Source organism: Miniopterus schreibersii, assembly GCF_964146895.1.
Source record: "Miniopterus schreibersii genome assembly, chromosome: 6".
NCBI lineage: Eukaryota > Metazoa > Chordata > Mammalia > Chiroptera > Miniopteridae > Miniopterus > Miniopterus schreibersii.
This window is the reverse complement of record NC_138107.1, coordinates 29,662,923-29,687,924: the sequence shown is the minus strand read 5'-3', so window position 1 is coordinate 29,687,924 and position 25,002 is coordinate 29,662,923. Positions and strand designations below refer to the sequence as shown.

The 25,002-nt window shown below is 34.8% G+C and overlaps 1 protein-coding gene across 3 annotated transcripts in view; it reads right to left on the bottom strand.

Annotated features, from left to right (window-relative positions):
* The window catches only part of ADGRB3 (adhesion G protein-coupled receptor B3), a 629,874-nt gene that overhangs the window by 40,139 nt on the left and 564,733 nt on the right, over positions 1 to 25,002 (bottom strand). For 2 of the 3 annotated variants that reach the window (XM_081140889.1, XM_081140888.1), the window contains 6 exons: positions 15,356 to 15,506; positions 13,274 to 13,343; positions 12,281 to 12,347; positions 9,813 to 9,898; positions 4,482 to 4,580; positions 3,988 to 4,159 (listed from right to left, as the gene is read on the bottom strand). In XM_081140889.1, the coding sequence (XP_080997015.1) occupies positions 3,988 to 4,159; positions 4,482 to 4,580; positions 9,813 to 9,898; positions 12,281 to 12,347; positions 13,274 to 13,343; positions 15,356 to 15,506 (645 nt within the window). The remainder of the gene's footprint in view (positions 1 to 3,987; positions 4,160 to 4,481; positions 4,581 to 9,812; positions 9,899 to 12,280; positions 12,348 to 13,273; positions 13,344 to 15,355; positions 15,507 to 25,002) is intronic. The other variant, XM_081140890.1, reaches the window with a different exon arrangement.

Here is a 25,002-nt window from a genome sequence, read left to right as displayed (position 1 = left end):
CGAACCACGATCTCCTGGATCCTAGGCCGACACTCAACCACTGAGCCCCACCTGGGCAGGCATTTATTTTTTTTAAATGCTTTATTTGGGAGGAATATTTATTTATATAAAATAGGCAAGGATGCCTATCTGTTTTATAATTCATTGCAAATTATCTTACCTATATGGAAATAAAAGACCAAATGGGAATTTGGGGGGGGGGGGAGGCAAGTGGGAGAAAGAGAGAAAGAAAAATCTGTTCATTTATTTTAAGTATTTTGCTATAAAATTGCTTCATGGGTTTAGATGAAGATTCTGGGACCTCATCTTGTGCAGCGTAGACCTCCTGCCAGTGCTGGGGAAGGAAAAAAGAGGAGCTTGGCCCTGCTACTGATGCCATACAACAAAATTATCCATTTAAGCACCTTAGTTTTTTCCTTCCTTTTAGTGAAAGGGTTTATTGTAGTTTATTTTGTATCAGAATCTTGTATTTTAACCCCTGCCATCAAGCCGTAAGACTGTCTTAAAGCCAGGCCCAGCCCGAGATAGGAGCAGAATGTACAGGCACCTAGGAAGTGGTTTCCTAGCAACAGTAACTAGTTCAAAGATTTCCTGACTGTTGTGTAGCTTCAATTTCCATAGCAATGTGGAGAATAGTAAATAGTAAATGTCCTTACGTGCTTACTGCAAATGAGCTCTAATCAAGACCGACTGATCAATGGAGGAAAGCATCTATACTTGTTCTACTAGATTCTGTCTTACTAGGTATTATACATAATACCCTGAGATGTAGATTTCATTACTGAAAGTAATGTATTGTGATAAATTAGATGGTTTAATTTTTAAAAAAATTCTTATTGCCTCTTTTTGTTTTCTCTTTTGTCAGAGGCATCTACGAAAGCAATGTGAGAGAGAGAGGCATAGCCCTGGCTGGTGTGGCTCGGTTGGTCGGCGCACTGTCCCATGCACCAAAAGTTTGCCTGTTTGATTCCGGTCAGGGTACATCCCTAGGTTGTGGGTTCAGTCCCAGGGAGGGGTGTGTAAGGCAGGCAACAGATCAATCTTTCTCTCTCTCCCTCCCTCCCTACTCCTCTCTCTGAAATCAGTAAAACATATCCTTGGTTGAAGATTAAAAATAAATAATTCTTAAAAATAAATAAAAGTGCTCCAGAAAAAGAAACTGTATTTTCAAATATGCAAATTTTCTGAAATTTAATTGTTAAGATGTCAGCTCTGGAGGTCAGAACAAATTGATATGCAAATACTCAATTTGCTTTTTTTTTAAAGTGGAATATAATTAAGTTCACATACCAGAGTGATCCCTGCCTTCTCTCCTGACTTGAAATAATTTTGGTTATAAACATGGACCCACTAAAAGCAAAGGCACTTTTAAAATAAATTAAGCCCCATACACATCACATTTCAAATGGCACAGTTACAGTATTTCATTTTTCCTTAAACTGCAAGGCTATATTCCTCCTCTGTGTACAACCACCTCTTTCACAGGAAGATTGCAAAAGTAAATATGGGTAAAGCCTTTTGAATTCATAAAGACTAAAACCAACCAAATTATGTTAGACTGTATAAAAAATACATAGAAATATGTGTATCTGTTATACAGTTTCTAAATTGAAGGAAATATTTCTTATACTGCTTATACATTTTTAAGAAAAAAAAATCCATATGGATTATCTTGAATTACTGTGAAGAAAATATTTTAAAGTGGAATGTTTTGTTCACAGGAGACCCTGAGGGTGTGGAAAGATGCTTCATTTCTCCTGGGCTTTGGTTAGTGTTAGGGAGCATAATCAGAGGTGATATGAGATAGACCCATTGCTAGTGTCGGGCAATATACATTCAGAAGGTCAAAAAGATTTCTGTGAACCCAGTGAGGCTGCCTTATGATGAGGTCCCTGGAATTACAAAATCTAAAGATTCATTTGGTTTTTCAGTAAAAACTTCCTCTGAGGAATTCTGAAAAATACTTGCCCTATAACTGAAATGTACCGTGTGTATTTACAGGAAGGTTACAGGGTATTTTTAGGGTAGATTCGAGAATATTGGATATGCAATTTTTTATTTGTGTTGGAATGAAAGCAAGTTATGACACTCCGCTATTTATATATCAGCTATAAAATTATCCAATTTGAACTAATAATTGCAAATGCAACAATAATAGGACCAATAACCATATTTTTATTCCCTGTTAATACAGAAAATGTATTTACAGACAGCTACTTTTAACAGAAACAATTATTCTATGATTTAATTATCCTCAAATCATGTTTTGACAGTCCAATGGAAATGAATTTTTGTGCTAAATATTTTTCTATGTGTAAGCAGCAAAAAATTGATAATAAGTCATCAAAATATCTGTCACTTTAAAACCTAAATATTTTTATCATAGCCTCAGGCTATCTAGAAAGCTTATTTCTGAAGAAAAAGACAGGCTGAGAGATGGGACACTTTTCTCCTCTTTAACATCTAAAGTATTACTATCTTCTGAAAATTGCATGCAGATTTATCATGTATCTTACTTAAAACCCATCCTTAATCGCCAAACATGCACATCAGGTGTCTACTCAGTACAATTTTGTGACGAACATACTAGAAAGAATATAAATACAAAAGACCTGTATGACAGTTATACTCAGAGACTAACAGAGCCCTAAATTATTCAGTTTCCTTTTAAATTTGACTTAACTTTGGTCTATAAAGAATTTGATACTTGGAAGATTTTTAATGCTGATGTTCTAGGTAGAAATCTGTGATGAGGGAATAGTAAAGCTTGGCAACTGTGAACTCAATCAAACTTTTTTAAAGTGATGAAATACCCTCCTTTTGCAATGTGAAGTCACCATTCTTCTGTTTTCATTGTTTTTGACCATATAATGTTCTTAGAATACACACGTGGGCTTATTGCTGACATCTGTATCATACTAAAGTAGCTCAGAAACACTGTTCTCTCCATCTGGTAAATGAGGTAAAAACTATGTGGTTTATTTACTCAACTACACATGTGCCTTTTGGCAATGTGCACATTATAATAAAATTTTCAAACAAGATAGATAATGCAACATGACAGCATAGACCATTTTCTCAAAATTATTAGCATGGCACTGTGTCACTGTGTGTGTTAGTTACCATCATCCCCAGAGTAAATACTACAATGACTCATAAACCTTGTAAATACTGTGTCAGTGCTTACAAGCACTCAGAATAATTTTTTGCACTGGTTGGAAAATAGCATTTTATCCCTCAACTCAAGGCTGAAATCTATCACTGTTCTGGATGGTTTTGGTGCAAGTTAGTGTCTCAACTTTGAAGGATCACTTATTTGCCTCACTGGTGACAATAACCTCAATCATGTCCTGGAGAAATGCTATAATTATAGATCTACAATTCTTGGGGACAATTACTGCCTATTCTCTACTGTGCACATTTTGGCCTGTATTTTCTGAGCATAAACATCCATGTCAAAATCATTCACCTTTAGCAACCTTATTCTCAACTTGGTATAGAAACCAAAGAACTGTTCATTAACCTTCCATATTTCTATCTATCTAACAATAAATAAGTATGAGGATGGGATACGCTGTGTGTAGATGCACAAGTTAGGGAATGGGTTTAATAAGAAACATGAATGCATTATGTTTACAAACTATACCTTTACAAAGATGGCACCTTACTCTCCTTTCCACCGGACTTATCTATACCTACGACTCCATCAGAGCTGCTGTTGCAACTACTCTCCCTGGTTCTTGGCAGCTCTGGCTGTGTTTTCCCTTGCATAGTCCCATCTGTTCCCACCCATCATTCTCAGAGTCCAAGGAGCCCTCTTGAACTTCACCCTAACGCTTCCTTTTAGCTCTGACTCCCAAACGATTGTCTTTAGAGAAGACTAGCTTTAATCTGAAGATCAAGATACTAAAATAAAAGATGTTTGTTAACAAGGAAAACATCCTTCTAACCACCATTTGTTTCTCTCACAAGAATTACATTTCTCACCTCTCTCCGAAGAATGCAGTGGACCATGACGATCACAAAGCCTTGCAATGAATCAAACACGGCAAAAAGTATCTGAAATAATATGGAACGTTTGTCCGTCATGGCCAGAACCGCAGACATCCACGTCAGAGCCAGAAGGGGCAACACCACACAGGAGCTCCAAAGAGACGCCCTGTTGAGACAGACAAAGCCACATCACACGGCTGCATGCCACGTCCCAGGCAGCAGCCACACCCCCGCTCAACAAAGCATTCTTTTATGTGGCACCGAGACCATTAACTTGGAAACCACAAAGCAGATAAACATTTGATAGTTTTATTTATTTTTTTTATAAACAATCCCACAATAGTTATAAAGGCAGTTGCCAATTATAAATATTTAAGTATGCTCTTAGCTCTAATATTAGCAAAGATATATATTTTTTCCATCATAGCATTTTCTCACATGCACTGTAAAAGATTTGTAACAAGAAGATGTAAATGATTGGGACTAACATGGCGTTACTGGCGGTGGTGGCTGACAAAGCTGTTGTTGAAACTACTCCACACTTGGCACATTTGAGCGTCAAACCGCTATGAGGCTCACTCATCTGACTGCAAACAAACAGAACACCCACAAAAAGAACAAAATATTGAATTGTCACCAAAAAAATGTTGCTGCTGCAAGTTAGCTTTTAAATACGATTTCATGCAGAAAAGTATACTTTCAAAGATGAATGTTCTAGGTTGTTTCAAAGATGCATTTACACTACACATTATCTTTGTAACATTTACCTTTTAATAATTTGGGCCTTTGTTGCATATGAAGCACATTTCCATCATTTACACCATAAATGGCCCTTGTGTCTACAGACCAAAGTTGCCCAATACACTGAGTTAAACATAAGCATGTGTTTGTGTAGACATACAGTGAAAACCCTTTATTCAGACCCCTGATGAACAAAGACTCCCAGCTTCAAAGATTTTCATTGTCATTTGCAAAAGGGCACATAATATCAATTAAAACCTTTTGAAATGTAAAGGAGTATCTCAGAAGTCCAATATAGGAAGATATCTATTTTAGGTCATTTGTGAAACATATAGCCTTTGTCTCAAAATATTTATATTTTGAAATTTCTTAGAGCATCAATGTATAGTCTATATTTTAGGATGATCTGAATATAGGGACTGATGAAACTTGATGAAATATTACTCGATAATATTCTGCTCTAATAACACATTTAACATAATCATTAAGTTCAAAATATTCTTTCTAAACATTTTGTCATAGATACCACCTAATAGCATTTATATAGTTTCTTCTAGTCTAGAGAATTTCACAGGAAAATTTGGATTCAGATAATTTAAGTTCATTAGAGGCAAAGTCTCACTACATAGAAAAACTTTATACATATTTTGCTTTAGGAAAGAGTCCTTGAAAAATGACTAGTTTCTTAGAACACAATTCTCTCACGAAATAACAAAAAGAAATTACTTGACTCAAAATTCAAAACACCTTGAAATAATTTTCTGTGGTGTACATCTCTCGTCCATTCCCATGTGGTGTTTATGTCTAAAATATAAGTTTGCTCAGTAGGTTTTTTTCCTTAACGTTATAGTGGACTTACTATGTGTATGATAGAAGTGGCAGAACAGAAAAATCATAAGAGGCTCATAATTCAGAATGGTATCTTTTAAAGAAGTTCAGTCATTTGTGAATAGTGCTTGGATGGGGTAATAAATCTGAAAGCTATTAAGTAAGTAGATTGATCTGTAGACCTCATGAGAAAAATCAAAGCTTTCAAAGTTAGATGTTGGGGTGGAGAATATAATACTAAATCATTCTTTTTACTGATTCAACCGAGGACATACGTACTAGCCATATCTGTCTAAAGTTTTCAAAATATTAGGTAACCAATAGTGTGGTTCATGAATGTCTCAATGGGGATGCCAATGTGTTTGAAATTACTCCCAAGTGAGTACCTAGACCAGTATTCTCCACAGTGGCTGAACATCATATGTATATACCCAACTCCAAAACTCTAATTTAATGGGACCCAGGCATAACTATTTTTTAAATTAAAAACATTTTTTTTCTTAATTCTCACCCAAGGATGCTTATTGATTTTATAGAGGAAGGGAGAGAGGGTGAGAAAAACATCAATCAGTTGCCTCCAATACATGCCCTCAGTGGGAATTAAACACAAAACTTTTGGTGTATGGGACAATGCTCCAACCAACTGAGCCACCCGACCAGGGTGGCATCAATATTTTTTAAAGTTCTATAGATTATTCTGATGAATAAACACCAGTGCCCTAACTATTCATTTGAGGGTCTTCCATCTTGTTACGTCTCACTAGATTAATATTAAAAGGTACGCCTTAGTCATTTATTGTTTGCTTTATCACAGAAGATAGGCTATCTGGTGTTCGTGCTTCAAACACAGATGTGGCTCTCTTAACTTGAAGGACACCATGCCTCTAGGCTCTAAAATAAGATTGAAAAAACCAAGATCACTAAAAATAATTTTAGCACACAATATAAGTATTTTAGCCCTGAAAAGAAAAAGTAATTTGAATAAGAATGGGCTTTTCTAAAAATGTATTTTAAGGCAGTATTTGAAATGCTCATTTCTCTTTATTTCAGGTTTATTTGGCGAAAAGGCCTCCACATACTTCTCCTTAGTCAGAGCTAACTGTTGAAAACTATGCTTCACATTAACTGGTTGGACACCTTTGGAACACTTATTAGATGTGAATGGAGCAGAGGACAGAGAGAGAGAGTGCTAATAATTTTTCCTAGTTTGCATGGCCACTGTGGAAATTAATGTATTATGAAGCATAGTCAAGGTGCTAAATTGAGTTGCTTCAAAGAAAAATAAAATCTTGTTTCTTTGTTATAAGGGAAATGATGCATTTTAAAAACAAAAAGTGCTAACAGTTAAAAGAAAAATTGAATTTCCCATAAGTTCAGATGGAACTAGAATCCACTCAAGCACCAGAGTCTAAATACGGGTAATTACTCTCTCCAGGTTGTTCTGGCTAGTCCTGAGAGGTCTTGAAGTCTACAAGTTCTAGTTTCCTATCCAATTTTCTTTTTTTCCTTAGAAAAATTTTTTTTGTCTGATTAGATTATTAATACTATAAAAATTTCCTTGGAAAGAAAATATGCTTCCTCCTTTTGGGAAAAAAACTCATGAGATTTGTACAAGGTCCCAGTACAGTAGTCCTCTTAATTTCAGGTAGATAAGGTAAAGCAGTTTAAAATGCGTAGTAGATAAGAAAGCTGCATTGTAGCAAAAGAGAAAACGAAATATTCTGTTTGAGGGGTTCTAAAAAGACACATGCCATTTTATCTTGTTTTCATTTTTTCCAATTATTATTTTATATAAGATGTGTTGATATTTGTAATAAATCCCCATTGGTAAATATACTTTATGTATCAGAAAAATTTAATATAGTTTGGGTATTATAAACCTTGTCAAGCTATTGTATTATTTATTAAATAGTCATTCACTCATTTGTTTTAAATATTTACTGAACATAAACCATATTCTTGGAAGTTTCTAATAATTGATCATAAAAAGAAAAAAGAGGAAAAGAAATAGAAAAATGGGAGGAGGAATGTATTGGTACCATATTTGATTCTTAAAAATAATGTTACAAAAGAAACAATATATACATATGTTCAAACTACCAGAAATGGTCAATATTTACAATTAGGAAGATCAACTGTTAAGTTAATCAATTAGCTTTCTGCTCAATGTTTCCTTAGTTAATTTTGATTATTTGTTCTTCACTGAAGTTTTTATTACTGCCCTCAGTGCTTTCGATGTGAAGTCAAATTAGCTTCAACTACCCCTATCTTCTAAAAAACTTCTTTCCATCACCCTTTGGAATAGAGAGCAAGTTTCAATCTATGTATACTTAAGCTAAAACAGTGTTTTCTATTACAGGTAATTTTTTTTAAACCTAGAGTCATTGATTTGTTAATAGTTTTTTTCTGCTTTGGACAGTAACTAGTATTCTGCTTTTAATACCATTTCTCTTCCTCCAGCAGCGGCCTTTGCACCAGAAAAGCACTGCTTGACTCAGTTCTATCAGAGAAGCAGGTGTAATTCTTATCATATTTTTAGAGTTTGAGGTTTTAAGATTAATATGTAGATTGAAAGGCTAATTTCTAAATTCTTGATGTGACAATGTTGCCTTTTCTTCCAAACCTATGTTATCTCTGACAAAGAGCAATGTGAATCAAACTGGATATTACATATAAAAGAATTAAATGAGAAAAGTACAGACTGCAAATTTAATATACTCTTAGCGTTATATCCACCCTGATGATCTCACCCCTTTTTCTGACCTCAATATCATGAACGGTGGAATCGTGAAAGCGTGATTGATAGAAGTCAGGGTCCTTTGAAAAGAGCCTGTCCAGCTTATCTTTCTCAATTTGCTCATCTAAACAATAGCTACCATTTGTTGAGAGAGTGCTTACTATTTGCTGGATACTCTGATGAATGCTTTACACACATTGTATTTCATATGCTCTAATAATATGAGGCAACAGTCATTATCCCCATTTTATCGGGGAGAAGACTCAGCTGCAGAAAGATTAAGGAACATGCCCAAAGACACACAGGTAGGAAATTACAGGGCTAGATACGGAGCATGGCTTTTTTAAAAATTTTTTTATTTCAAAGCTTTTATCCTAACTACTAACTTCCCTATCCTCCCAATTAAAAAAAATTATACAAATTTATACCAGTAGTGGCAGAACTGAGTTCCTGTACCCCATGCTCAGTATGATCGATTCATTCTTACATCATTCATCTAGACAGAAATAACTGGAGAAGCAAATGCTCCAATTCTAACCATGTGGCAGACTAACAGGAGCAATAATGTGAGAGCTTCAAGTTCAAATGGGAGAGAGCTCAGAGTCTGCACAAGTTCATCTGAAGGGAACAAAAAGCCTCTAAAAGGGAAGTTACCCTCCCCTCAGAAAGGAACCTCCAATGGTGTGTTATTACCCAACTGCGGTTCTGATGTTGGATATGAATGATACCTAATTTTTATATTGAAAACCATTGAGCCTATTCTTTTACTATGGGAAAACCCTGAATGACCTGATAAATCAGAAAAGGGAAGCTATAAGCTTTATAAAAGATACAAAGGAAAATTCAAAGGCATTCCTATTTCATTCATGCTTTTACAAATTTTCATGATGAAGTGACAATATAACCTTAAAAAGCTGCTAGCAATCTGTTTAGGAAATGTTAACTTATTAGATATGGCGATATAAAAACAGTAAAATGATTTTCTAAATTTTATAAATGGTTAAAATGTGCAAGTGAAAATTATGAATAATTCTTTCTAGGAAGTTATAGTCAAAATGTCATATATGTCATATAAAATGAGAATATATGACAAGAATAGTGTTTCAAAATTTTTTCTGATATGTACAAATAATCAAAGAAAATATTTTTGCCCTACTAAGGTTTGCTTGTCCCAATTCAGTTGTCTCATCCTGACATTATGTTCAATCTACCCTCCTGTCCTTTGTGAATAAAACTAGGTGGCTTTGAAAAACCTCACCTAAGGACAAATATTTTAAGTCTAGCCTTCACATTTAATCTTCTTATCTTACAAACAGGCTATATACACAAACTCAGATTTTGGCTACATTACTTAAGAACAGCACATTGGAAACCTGAATGGCAGAATCTACTGGACACATTTGTTCATCAAGAACAAAATTCAAGGCACAGTCAAATGCACTCATGATGCTCTGGAATCGGGGTGTGGGATTCACTGGTAAAGAACCTTCAAAACCCACCAATGGCAGCTTACCCGGCTCTGTGTTTGAGCTTTTTATCTAGGATCCCATCTCTGGAAACAAGTTTATTAAATACCAAAATGCCAATCACCATGTTGACCTGTCAAACAGAAACAAAGGTTGACCTTTCAATGATACTGAAGGGAATCGGGGCCCTGTTTCTCCTGAAAACACTCTTTTATTAATTTACAACCACCTCAGAATTAAAGACTCACACTCGGAAGCCCTTCTCAAATATTTATAAGTGCATAAAGGGATATGGAACAATGCAACAGTGGTGTGTTACTTTCAAGTTTTAAAGTATATTAGGTACATTTGTTTTCCATGTTTTGCAGTTAACACTGAGAAAATGAACATTCGATTGCCTAACTTTTAAATGGTGCCATGCTATGCCAATCTGGCATTCTTCTGAGTCACCCCGAAGAAAATCAATTGGCTAAATGAGTTTTACCCTATGCCTGAGAGTCAAAAGATTTTGAGTCTCACAGTGTGAGGCTAGAGTGAGCCCTGGCTGCCACTTTGCTAAGGACTTGCCATTGCCCCCAGCAGGGAGAACAGAACTCCTACTAAATTCCTACTTCTGGGGACTGGGCAGCATTTTGACACACCATGCTTTTCCAGACAAAGGGGAGAGCCTGTTCAACTCACCATGATCCTTTAAAAGGTGGACACTAATACCACTTATGGTAGTGTGCACTACTGAACACTTCTCAGCATTTTCTAAAACACTCTCACTTAAAAGGATTTAAATACAGGTGAAATGAAATCACACATATTTCTCTCTCTCAAGCAACATTATAAAGAGCTGCGGAGACAGCTGTGGTCTCCTTGTAGCAGCTCGTTCCGACCAGCATCCAAGGCTCTAACCTACTCACATTTCCTGATAAAGGGATCCAGTCCAACGCTGAAACCAAGATAATCAAGGAAACATATTTCTTCTCTTTGCCTTCCTACCCCTCACCCTCCACGATCAGCACAATCTTGGTGCTCTCCCAGTGCAAACAGGTGAAGACTACATTGAAACTAGTTTTTCACAAACAAGATGACTGGTTAAGAAAAAAAACCCCAAAATTCCACTTCCTTCAATACACCTCGGCCAGATGAAATAAAAAGTTGAAATCTGTTTATTGCTAGTGTAGGGAAGATCCAAAGCACCTGTTAGGTAGGGACTTAAGAGGTGTCACTCTTCATAGCTTCCTGACAAGATACCATTTAACCAAGAGACTGACCTACTTCTCATTATTTGAACTAAGAGAAGAGTGTATTTCATGGATCCTATTAATCTCCAACTTAATGAGGAGATTCATCACCACTCCAAAAACCATACTCTGGTCTTCCAATTATACACATACTCTTTGTGTCTTCATTTTAGGGTTATATGTATATTAACCTAGTAACTTAGGGAAATAGGTGATTAAATAAAAATTCAATGCAGCAGACAAAAATGTGTCTAATAGTTTCAGTTTCCTTATGCGCACTCTAACACTCATGCCTCGATTTTATTTCACTTGTGAAACATTAATAGTTTCTGCTGTTATAATTTAGAGGAGAGCAAACTTTAAAGTCACATAGAGTCACTACGAAAGATGTTGCTAGCTTCCAATTTATTGAATGAGTTGTTCAAGAAACCAAAGGGCACTTTTCCAATTAGAAATCTAATTGCATAGTGATATGGATCTTTGTATTTAATTCAGACCCTTACATTTAATTCACTCCCTTACATTTTTCCAAAGATCTACTGGACAAGAAAGATTTGTAATCAATAAGTTCAGAGAAAGAAAAATTGGTAGGAGATTTGCATGTTCCTATAAGTAAACACATATAGGAATTATTTTGTAATTCCAAAAAGAAAAATTTTAAGTCCTTATGCACAACACATGGCAGGGGTTCTTAACACGGGGTGATTTTTTTACCCCCAGGAAACATTGGGAAATGCCTGGATATATTTCTGATTGTTACAACTGGAGGGTCCTACTGGTATCTAGTAGGTAGAAGCCAGGGATGCTGCTGAACATCCTAAAATACACAGGACAGCCCCCACAACAAAGAAATAGCCCATCCAAAATGTCTGCAGACTGAGGTTGGGAAACTTTGACACAGGGATATATGTTTTCTCATTGATACTTGGTAGCAACAGTAGTTATTAAGATTAAGAGATCTTAATAGCTATGTAGATCAAACAGAATAGTATAAAGGTGAAATGATCATAGATGATGAAATTCTACACATTAAAGAATTTATTAAAAACTCACTTAAACTTGTTCACAAATGTAAAATGACTGTAAGAGAAATCCCACATTCCTACAGTTTATATTCTTCAGTCTCCAAAATAAGAATATTTTGGACTAATAAAGAACTGAATATTTCTATAATACACTGAACTTTAAATTTTCTACACAACAAATACAAAACTATGACTCTCATTGAAACAAAGTAGTTTTTCATTGCTAAGAAAACAAAGTAAGTTGGTTTAGGCATTTACCAGGACAACGGCGGCTGCAGGTCCAACAAAAGCGTACAGCAGTCCTCCTTCAAGAGAGAGCCAGCAGCTGAAAATAACATCAGATAAAAACTAACAAAAATCAGTGATAAGTGTTAAACCAGGAAGTGTCACACGAATAACTTGAATTACACACTCAGCCTTGGAATTCTGTCAAGTTTCAAAGCTTTCTAATATGAAAAAATGCATAGAAGATGTGGAAGAAGCTAAAATTAGAACAACTCATGAGTGAGAAATACTACATCCCTCTCATGGAAAATAAACTTTTATTATAAAACCTGACTTTCAGGCAGGTAAAACATTTTGGACAAATTACTCTTGCAGTGAGATTTTTATATTGACTTTTAGCACAAAGGTGACTATTAAGTTTTGTAAAATGCTGCTTTTTATCCATTATAGAGTCTTTCAAATATACTTTTCAGCAAGAACAGTGTTTTTAGTCTTAGACATGCCATTTACCCTCTCTTCCTTGAGGCCAAAGAGATACTGGAGAAACGGATTTAAAAGCCATCATTGCCGCAAATGGATAATCTACAGTTCGTATCTTTTTCTCTCCTAGTTTTCCTTTTTTCCCAAACTGCTAAGAAAATTCACTAAAGATAAGCTCTGGTTACTAAATTCACCAAGAGATGTGGGTTTGCCCTGGTAGGGACATGGTAACCCATTTATGTAAGAACATTCATTCTCTCACAGCACCAGGACACGAGGAGGGCATGGGCTCCGCACTGGGGGCTTTGCAAGGGCTCAGGAAGAAATGGGAAATTGAAAGGAGGATTCCGAACAGTGCTGCAGCATTTATTTCCTAAGCTTTGTGCATTTAAACCACCTTACATCATTCCTCACTAATGCTATTTCTACCACTGCTGCTGACTCAATGACAAAATGCAAGCCATCGGCAGTGCCCACCAAGACTAATGAAGCACACTGATGAGTTACTTAACTATGAAGGTGAATTACCCCTGTGGATGGACTTACTAGTGATCAGTGCCATATCCTTTCGTCCTGGTGAAGCCTACTGATGTGGCCACTACTAATGCTGGTAAACCTGTAAGAAAAACATCACATCATCACACTTCGCACTCAGCTATAACCACTGTGCACCCTGGCTCAAGAAAAGGTAGGACAAACTCGAAATGCTTAAATCAGAGGAATACCTTTGGATGAATCACTTCATGAAGTATGTTTCCATCACAAAATTTCTTTCAAGTGCAAAAATATGAGAGCGATAGCTGGGTTTTTAACTCAGTGCACTTCTCTGATGTTGCTAGGTTACCACTGCATTTGACATGGGTTTAAAGGAAACTAATAACAGAGATTTACTGTATCTTTTAAGTTATTTTTTTCCCTAGGGGTTTACACTGTTATAAAGGAAATTTATAGTTATAAAATCAGAGACACACAAAAAGATGTCCTGGTGTGATGGAATATCACAGAAGTGGGCCATTCAGTTGGCACATACTGATCCACATCCAAAGTGAATCTTATCGCTTAATTCCTTATGGTTTACTTACAACAACAACAACAATGTATGAACAGGGTTAAGGGCCCTAAAGAATTAATTTTGGTGCTTTCTGATTATTCTCCTTTAATAATCCTGAATGAAGGTCAGAAAATATGTGCCAGTGTCTCCTCGCGGTCCTCTAGATAGGCATCACTCCATGCCCTGCTCGGCCCTCTTGGAATTCACCTGCCTGCATACCTGAAGAATTAATAGTCTTCATTCTAGACAATTTAGATTTTTAAAGATTTTCTAAATTTACTCTGTTGCACTTTGCCACAGTAAAACTCATATGCCACTATTCTGTCCATTCACAGATTCCTGCTAGTCCAGCACCATCGACGTAGCATTTTTGCTACCCAGAGTCATTTAATATTAGCTGTAAACTTGGAGACCAGCTGAAACCTCTCCTCAAGATCTCTGGTAATGATATGAAGCAAGGTGGCTGCCAATCCTAAAAATTGCCACTCTTTACACTTCAAGGAGTATCTTCTCTACCTGCAACCTACATGTCTTACTTAGGTCTATTGGTACTAACTGATGACAAAATGCAATACCAGTCCAACTTTAGAAGGTCTTTGACATGAAATCTGGACAAAAAATTTATGAAAGTGTAAGTAGAATACATTCTCTAATTTCTTAATGGCTTTCTCATTTATTTTATTAGGGCAAAGAGCCGAATACATTTGTCAAAACTGACAGACCCTTGCTGAAACCTGATGGGTAATCTTTAAGTGTTCTTGATCCTATTTTTTCCAGCATGAATTATTCTGGTATTCTAATAAATCCACTTATTTGTAGTTTTTCAGGCTCCTTCAAGCATCCTATTCTCCACTCGTCTGGTACATTAGGTATTTGTTGTATATTTGGTCCAAAATTTCCCATTGTTTTTCATGTAAGCCTTTTGAAACTCAAAGGCAAACATGCCAAAATCCTGTGGTTTTTCTAAAACTAGTTTCTTAGATTAAACTAATTAATTAATTCTAATTAAATATTAGAATTGGCCCTATGAAATGCATAGATAGGCAAAGAATTAATTTTCAGTCTGTCAATAATTGTTTTTCCTTTGAGGACCCAACTGACTATCCACGAGGTTTCATTTAATCTCTAAGTGAGTTTTTCCCTGTGACATGAAGAACCATAGTCTTTAATTGTTCTGAGCACTCTTGGAATGAATTCCTCAAAGTTTTCTTGTGGGAGGTACCTGACTAGTGTACATGACCTTGAGCCCTGAACATATGAAAAGACTTTGCATTTTCAGAACATATTAGCACAGAACATTTTGCTTTTCTGCCTGTAGATACCTTAGGTCTCACCTTACACCACTCACTGTTGATTGCTAACTGGTTGCCTATGTGGTCATCCAATATTTACTCCTTGTTCAAGTTCCAAATGCCTAAAGAATGTTAAAAAATGACCAGCTTCATCTCTTTCCACTTCCATATATCAAATTAAACACAAATTAAAGTAGCCTTAGGATAATCATATAATAAAGCAGTAGAGTATAAGTATTCAAGTCATCTTCACAAGAGCACAAAAGGGTTTATTAACATGCTTACCCCATCCAAGGCACAAAAAGCGTTTCCTTATAAGCCGTGTCCTGATTTTTCCAGTGACAGCCATATATGACTGCCACGCCTCAGTCAAAACCCAACAGAATGAAGCCAAGAAGAAAAAGTGCAAAAATGCAGTGGTGGTTGTACAGATGCTCTGTGGAAACAAAAAAGAACTCACACTGATTATGGGGGGAAATCATGTGTCCTTCAGAGGCTTGGTAATCATTCCAAGGCATTTCTTTTATTTCAAATATCTACCTCCCCTCTGTGACAGAGTAATTATTTGCAGAAATTAGAAACCCTGTAGTCTTTATGCTCTATACAATATCTATGATTAAAAAAAAAATGTCCTAATTCCATTCGTGTGTTCAATTTTTTATGAGAAAAAGCTTAAATGTACATTTAAACTAAAGGGAAATTAAAATTACTGCTTTACTTGAATGTTTTCTTGAAATATAATTATGGGAATGGTCCTTTCTTTGGTTTAATTTAAGTTACAGACATCTTGTTTAATTCTTTTGGCTACATTCTTTATCCTTTCTAACCGATAATTCTTTGTTGTTTTATCTGTGTCGATGTTAAGATTACATAGCAACAGTCTTTGAAAAGGAAAAATGACTTTGCTTTTATACAAGTGTGATATTCAAGGTATAAGAACCAAGCATAAAATGGTTTGGCTAATAGCCTAGTACAAAAATAACATGTATTTTAAAGCACTTAAAACATTACTCTATGTTCTTTCATTTACATGACAATGTGTGTCCTAATTGAATCATTTCGAAAAGCTAATCAAGTCACTGGCAGTACACAGCCATGATTTTACAGATATTTTTCTTTATGTAACTTAATCACTCTGAATGCATAAACCGTTAGTTACTAGGATCAGCAACTTCATTTTTGGTAAAGTTGGCTACTGATTTCACTATTGGTATAATTTCTTTGTGTAACTCTTGTTGAAAAGCCAGTCCTTTACAAACCAGAACCAGTAACCAAACTAATTTCTCCCTTTGTCAGCCTCAGCCTTGCTTTTTCCAAAAACTGAAAAGAGCCAAATATAGTAGAACAAGAAAAAAAATCATAAAAACTCATAATAAATAAAAATACAGCCTTCATCCTTCCCACCTCTACTCCAACCCACTGCTAAAGCAGGTATCTTTTTAAAATTTAGGCCCGAGTTATTCATATTATTTGTTTATTCACCAGATGTTAATTTAGCTTTCCAGTTCTTTTAATCTTATAAAAAGAAATTTACCATGTTTATCTCACCAGATTGTTTTAATGATGAGGGATAATGTATAGAAGCCAAGAGGCCCTGTGCTAAGCATTTAGCAAGTGTTCAACTGATCATGATTATAATTATCATCATTTTAAACAGTACTAACAAATGGGTTACCATTTTTTCAGTATGTGGTTTCTTATTTCATGTAGTACGTAAATCTATTTAGTACTTGTGTTTATTCTTACAAAGATAACTTTCAGTATGATAACGTCATGGATTCCTAGCACCCTCTTCCTCACACCTCTGCTCTTGTTTCAGGCATAATATAGTAGCTTTAACCACCTGAGATTCCTGCTATACATGAGACATTGATACTTTCCAAGTTAAGATTTAAGTGTCTTCAGGTTGAATACTTTGCTCATTCTTGATCCCAATTTTAATTTCAAAGAACTCTTCCATTCAATACCTGAAGGGTAGCTCCACTTTCTAATTCACATATCATTTCCTTCTGCCAGTTTATCTCAACTGTGTGGGCTAGCAAAGCTATTTCTTCACTATTTTTAAACTATCAATATAGGGTTATACAAAACAGTATAAAAATGTTGAAATGTTAAATCCTAAAGTGCTGGATGCACTGAAATTTTATAAGAAATAAAATGCTCAAAGTCTCAATACAGAGAATTTTAATTTGCTCTATGTTATGTTTGCTACTTTGGGAATTCCTGATATTTTAATTCTAATACAAATTGAAATACATGTTAATTGTCAGCTTCTGACATTTATTTCAATAATTCATGTCTCTTTGTACAACAACATTGCCACAACATGTGTGGGAAAATATATAGTAACTAGATAAGGCCCATTCTACTATGGTCAGATGAATATTTATATATGTCTTGAAAGTGCTCCAAGTATGGAGGTAGGCTATCTCAACCTAAGGAATGCATGTATGTAGACTATAAATGTCTAAAATCACAAAACTAATCTTACAGGAAGAGTGTAGCAAAATCTAGGATCCTAAGAAAGAAAGAGAGCTATATTTTGCCTCATCATTATGTGAAGAATCAGTATAAAATCAGATACTTCACATAAAGAAATGCACACTGATTTGTCAACTGATATGTTATATTTGCCAAGCTAGGTTTTTAAAAATACAACTTTTATAAAAAACAATTTTCAAATGAACGCTGCTATTTTACACATTTGACACATCAGTTTCCACAAGGGTAGTCATTCCAATGTTTGAGGCTCAGCATTCTCTAATCTCTTCTCCCACATCAGCAACCCCCAAAACCAACCATCCCTTAGATCTTAATACTGGGACTTTTCCCACTTACAAATCTCAAACTCCAATTCTCCTTTTCTATAAACAGGTTTCATATCTTGTCACCTGTCCAATTCTTGCTACCACTGGCCCTACTGTCATGACCTACAGTCTTAACAGCTTCTCAGCCTCCATGTGTCTGTTCTTGACTCCTACCACAGCCAGGTCTTCACAGCTTGCCACACCAGACATGAGACTCATGAGCACCTCTTCTGCTCCACCCGCCTTGCCAAATCCCAGCCTAGTCCTGCTTTACAGTTGATGAGTGTGGTTAACAAATATTGCAAAACTTGAAAAGGTATTTAAATTGGAAAACTGAGCACTGATACAGCTATCACCCTCATGTATACCCTTTACCCCAAATCCTTAGAAACAATCAAAAAGATTTCATAAAATAACTAAAAAGAAAAGAAGTATAAACTGTGGTAGACTAGACACTGAGAAATGTCTAAAAAACAGAAAGCAGATGAGCCCCACTGGAGGATACCACAGCTCAGAGCTAGATATTGGGAGCACAGATTAAGACATGGAAAGTAGGAGATTTAAGATACATAGATGACATAGAAGTCCTAAAATTGGTTTAAAAGTATTTCCAGAAGGGTAACATAGAGGAAACTGGGGCAGCATTTTAAAGAAGTATTATGGGAAATTTTCTTAGAACTTTAAAGATTCCCTCAGCTACAGGATAAAGATGAAATGCACATACACAAACACCTCCCTAGATATACTGTGATAAAATTTGTGAATATCGAGAATAAAGAGAAAATCTTAAAAGCTGTCTGAGTCAATAGAAAGATTACTTACAAAGAAATAAGACATCAGACTCCATGTGAGCAGCCCAGGACACAAGACAGTAGAATAATATCTTCAACATTCTAAGGAAAAAATAACTTTGAAGATAGGATTCCACACCCAGCCAAACTATTATTCAGGTGAGAGGCAGAAATAAAGACATTTTAGAATCCAAAGGAACTTTGAAGTTCACTACTCACTACCTCAAGATTCTGAAAGAACTGCTAGGCAATATAAACCAATAATAGTCAGAGGAAGTCAGGAGGAGGGAATATGAGATAAAAGAAGTATGATAGCAAAGAAAGTAATAAAATACATTAAATATAAGTAAATATTTACTTTAAGTAGATACACATATTTACAGTTTAAAAAATATAACCAAATAGACATAAATACCAAAGTAATATTAATGAGGGTTAGAAGGTGAGAGAGGTGAGAGTTACAAGGGAGCAGGGGAAAAGGAATGTATGCTGAGCCTCTTTTTATGTTCTCAAGAATATTAGAAATACTGATTAACTCCAGATGTTAGAAAACAAATGTTGGAGAGTTTATGTTGACAATGTTAAGGTAACCAGAGAAGGTAGAAACAAATAGCCCGGCCGGGCGTGGCTCAGCGGTTGAGCGTCGACCTGGGATCCAGGCGATCGAGGTTCGATTCCCGGTCAGGGCACATGCCCGGGTTGCGGGCTTGATCAGTGACTCTCTCATCATTGATGTCTCTCTCTCTCTCTCTCTCCTTTCCTCTCTCTGAAGTCAATAAAGATATATTTTAAAAAAAAAGAAAGAAAAAAAGAAAGAAAAAGAAGGTAGAAACAAATAATATATTTGTAAAATAGTAGAGGAAAAACAGAACTAAGGAAAAAATTATCCATCTAGTTAAAGGTGGGCAGGGACAACAAACTAGTAAATATGATAAACAGAAAAACCAAACAAGACAGTAAGTAATTACACACATATGAGAAATCACAATAAATGGGAATGCTTTAAATTCACAAGTTCAAAGTTTTATCCGACTTTTATATTGGATAAAAAATCAGAATCTAGTACTATGTTTATGAGACATATCTCAAACCTAATGACATGGGAAGATTGAGAATAAAGAGATCAAAGAAGGAAATTAAGAAAATGGTCATATGCAAAATCAAATGTCATGATGCTAACATTGGAAAAAAACATGTAAAAAGATAAAGGATTTTCCACACTGATACAAGGAGCAGGCAACAGAGAAGTTTCCAAAGTAACACATCTCTATGAAACTACTAACAGCTTTTCAAAGTATATGAAACAATTGAGAAAAATAGAAGGATAAACTGTCAAACTAAGTTTAGAATAAAAAACATACGGCTCTCAGAAAGTCATAGAAACAGTGGGAAAAATAACATGAAATATAATAATACAAGTGATTAACCTTTCTTTACAATATTATACATATGAAATATAGCATACATAGTTCTTTAAAATACAAATGTAATATTTATAAAAGTTAACTAATCCTAGGACAGAAAGTAAAATTAAATAACTTCATGAAAGTTTAATATATAGGACATTTTCATAAACTATAATGCAATGAAATGAGAAATCAAAATTAAAATTCTGCATCCCTTGGGGGGTGGACTTAAATAATTAATGAATTAAAGATAAATTAAAATCTAATTTATAAATGATTAAGAGCTAGAAGAATAAGGCAATATACATATCGAAACATAAAAATTTTATGACAGTACTCAGGATAGTTATAGCCTTACATTGAAAACAATAGGAAATCAAACAGGCTAAAGAAATCAGAAGAAGATACTTAATAAAGGTAAAGTAGGAATTAACAAAATAGAAAATTCAAAAAAACAGTAAAAGTGATCTATAAAATCCAAGGCCAATAAATGCCAGGTAGGTATTGGAAATATCATGGGGAGCACTTTGTGAATTGTATGATTGCCTGACCACTGTGCTGTCCACTTGAAACTAGTACAAAATAATAATGAATATTAAAATATTGTAATTGAAACATAAAGATAAAGAGAAACAGGACTGGGGTGAAAAAATGTTTATCACCAAATGAAACAAGCCATTTTCTAAAGTGTTAAAAAAAGATCAAACCCAGAAGTACAGTAAAAGGATAATAAATCACTATCAAATAAGTGTGTCCAATAATACAAGATGATTCAACATTAAAAATGACCTCCACATATTTACTATATTAACAGATTAAAGAAATCATGTGATCACTTCAATAAATATGAAAACATTTGATAGAATTCAAAACCCAATTATTTTTAAAAGTCTTCATTGCAAATTATGAATAGAGAACAGTTTTACTTAATAAAATTTATCTCCTCAAAACCCATGATGAAAATCATATCTAATAGTGAAATATTTAAAGCATTCCCCTCAAACTTGAATTAGAGAAGCATGTCCATCATTACCTCTGCTATTCTGAATTGTATAGGACAGCCTCACCAAACAATACAAGAAAGAAAAAAAAAAAACCAATGCGAAAAAACAGATAATATTGTCATCATTGCAGATATATCCTCATTAGAAAATCCAAGAGGATCAAATTTTAAACTATTAGAAATATGAAGAATCCACAAGGTAGCTGGATATAAAATCAACATACAAAAATTATATTTCCTGTACAAAGATCAATATACAAAATTAATTTTTCCTGTACACCAAAATATCTATTGGAAAATGTAACACAAGATTTCTAGTTAATCGTAACAGATTTCTCCCTCTCCTCCCTCCCAAACCATGTTAAAATGACCAAGTTATTCAGCCACAGGAAAAAGAGAACAAGCAGTAGATCCAGCAAACTAAAGGTGCAGACAGATTCAGAAGATGTTGAAGGAAGAGAGTGTAACTGACTGACAGTGGCAGAGCAAGTATGGGCTATGGGCTAAGGGCCCGTGGGGTGTGGGGTGATGATGGAAATGCTGATTGTAATGGACCCACGACCCTGCAGACCTTCTGAAGGGTTGAGCACTTGGAAAGAGTAGGGGCCAGAAAGGGGACACAGATTTACATGGGGCTGGAAAAAAGAGAGGTGGTTTGAAAATTTTATGTACATGATAGTTGAAACTGTGTTCCTTCCTGAACTCAGTGCAGCCTTGCACTGTAACAGGGATGCTTCATCTCTGGAAAACAGAATGGACTGGGTTCTAAACTTAAGCACCAGTCTCATGAGTGAGCTGATGTACAAGCAGATACAAGTGTATGTATTAAATCACAGGGCCCTCCCCTCGCTTCTACTCCCAGAATGTCGGCAGATCAGAGACTAAAATTCTTCCCTAGAGAGGGAAAAGTCTTCGTACTCTGGCTCATCCCTGATTAACATACTGTCAAATCTACCTTTCAATAAGTCCATCTACCCATGTAGAGCTTCAAGTCATTTTTTTTATGGCTTTGCTTTTATATACAAATACATAGCCAAGGATAATCAGATAATTGATAAGATCTTCCAACATGAAAAAAAGAAGTCAAGCAAAGAAAAAGAAAACGTGGGGAGTGGGGAGAGACAACAGAGGTCACAAAAAATAAAAACTTCAAAAAAAGACTAAGTTCTTTAGAAACTGAGAAAAGAAATTGTACCTATAGAACAAAATTAGTAGGGAAAGATTATCAGATGAAAGAAAGGTCCTATTAATAATAACAACAAAAACTATAAAACACCTCGAATTTGAACAAAAATGAGTAAGAGCTTCGTGTAAAAAATTATAACTTTTAATTGAAGAACACAAAATAAGCTATGACTAAGTAGAAAATATATATTGTCCATGAATTGGTAGAAAATGTATTATGTACATGAATTGGGAGACTTGCCACTTACAGCATATAAATGTAAGTCTTCTCCAAATAGATAAATACATTCAATACAACTCCCATCAAATCTTAATCAGTTTTTACCTTTAGTTTGACAAGACAATTCTAAGTCATACAAAAAAACAAATACAAAGATTAGTCCAGAGAGACTAAAAAAACCCCCAAAACCCGAATAATATGTAGGCAGATGATCACCATCCCCAGTCTGCACATGACAGTTTAAAGAGATGAAGTCACCGGGCCAACATTTGTGGTTAATGACAGAGAAGCAGGGGGTGAAACCATTGCCTCTGATCCCAGAGCTTGTGCACTTTCTTAACCTCTTCACAGTGCCTTTTCACAATATTAATATTTTGCTCATTCATAGCCTAAATCTTACAATCTTTTTTTATCCTGCTCAAGCCCCAGCTGTTCTTTACTTCTACATTACTGATGAGGTACAGACCGTCCATATTATTGGTATCTTTACATTTCCCTTGCCCTTCATATTTCCTGTTCCTTCTTTCCAAAGCAGGCCCTTCCCCTTCCAGGAGATGGTGTAACAGAGCTAAGAGGCAGGTCCTTAGCTGCTTCATTTACTGGTGGTTACTTAAAATCTCTGTGCCTCTCTTTCCTCAGTGTAAAAATGGGTATCATAATAACACCTACCTCACAGGATTGTTGTAAAGATTAAATGGCATGATGCATTTAAGAGCTTGATCCATAGTGATGACTCTTGATCCCATATTTGGATAACTCTGTACTCTCCTTGTTAGTACCTGCCTATATTCTCAAATACATAATCTCTTAGCCTACTAATCTGTCGAAATCTCTGTCTTCAACCAACCAGCCAACCATCCAACTTCCTTTGTATTGGTTTATTCTCACTGGTTCTCAATAGATGGTTCTCTCTCTTTCCACTGCGGTCAAATTTCTTGAAAGGTTCAACTATGTACATCAACCCCTTTAATACCTGCTCACACATATTCTCCTTGGAATCTAGCATCTCCTCAAAATTGCCCTTCCTCAGGAATTACCCATGCCTTCCTAATTTTCAAAGCTAATGAATGTGGATTTTTTTAAAAATTTGCCATAAAAATTCTGGACCTCGACCTTCTCACTTACAAATTATGAGATTTCTACTGTATGATCTTCAAAGGCTTTCTTAGCTCTAAAATTCTACTGTATCATGAATATTCTCTAATTAAAGATTTCATCAAGCTATTAATTTCTTGAATTAATTTTAACAATTTATGTTTTCCCAGGAAATTATCTTCATTTATATTTTCCAAAGAATACAATTGTATGTAATAATCTCATGGATTTTAAGAAATACTATATTTCATATTTCTAAGGCTGCTTATCTGTTTCCTATTTCTTATTAGATTTATCAGAGATGTCTGTTTTACTAATTTATTTCAAATATTAATGTTACTTTAATTCCAACTTGAAAAATTATTACATTATTACAGTGATAAATTTCTTAAAGTGGGAAATATAATTATTTACTATTTTCATCTGCCAGAGTTCCAAAAATTCTAAGACCAAAATACTATGTTTACCTCATTTACAACATTTAAATAAATCATAAAAATGGTGTTAGCATTTGAAAATAAGCAATCTTAGACACCTACTTTATAACTATTTCAAAAAGCAAAATAGGAAATGCTTTTTATGAGAGAGACACACATCACACTAAAAAAATCCTCCATGGAATACAAAATGTAGAGACGCTTGCTTTTGCTAGAACTATAATAACCAGAATATTGAGATAAATCACGTTAGGAAAATATTTTGAAGCTCTCCAACAGTATCAATATCTGTGTAATTTAACTGCAATACTTATGGAGAAATAAATTATTTGCAGTTATTGCAACATTTCAATGATTTTAAACAAACTGAAATAATTCCTCCATATGAAGCAATTCTTATTTGAACTATTTAGATAATTTCCTTCATTCATACCCTGATTTGTCTGTAATAAATAAGTTAAAAATATGCATATCTTGCTATTCACATGGAATAAAACATGTCCAAGACACATATAATTCCAGGATTCACTTGTAACTGTTTACATATGAATGATATTCTGAGAAAAAATTCTGGTTCATTACTATAGTTATTTCCATGATGGTCCTTTAAAGGCTACCCTACAACTGTCTGTTTACATTATTCAGAAAACACTAGTTCTCACAAAATATGAATTATTGTGAGAGCGAAATAAGATAATGGATAAAGGGGCTTTGCAAAAAAGTAATCTATAACCACAAATAATAGGTGCTCAAAAATAATAGCTGTTAATAATATCATAGTTAAAAGCTTAATCAAATATATGAAATGATTTTTATTTGGCAAAACAAACATTTGAAGATATTTGACTGCATTTTAAAAGATGAGAAAACTAACTTATCAAGCATCTATTCTGCCTTAAGCATCAATTTTGCAGCAACGCTGAAAGGTAAATATTTTATGACTAAGAAAATAAAGCTCAGACAGGTTAAATAATCTATGTGAAGTTAC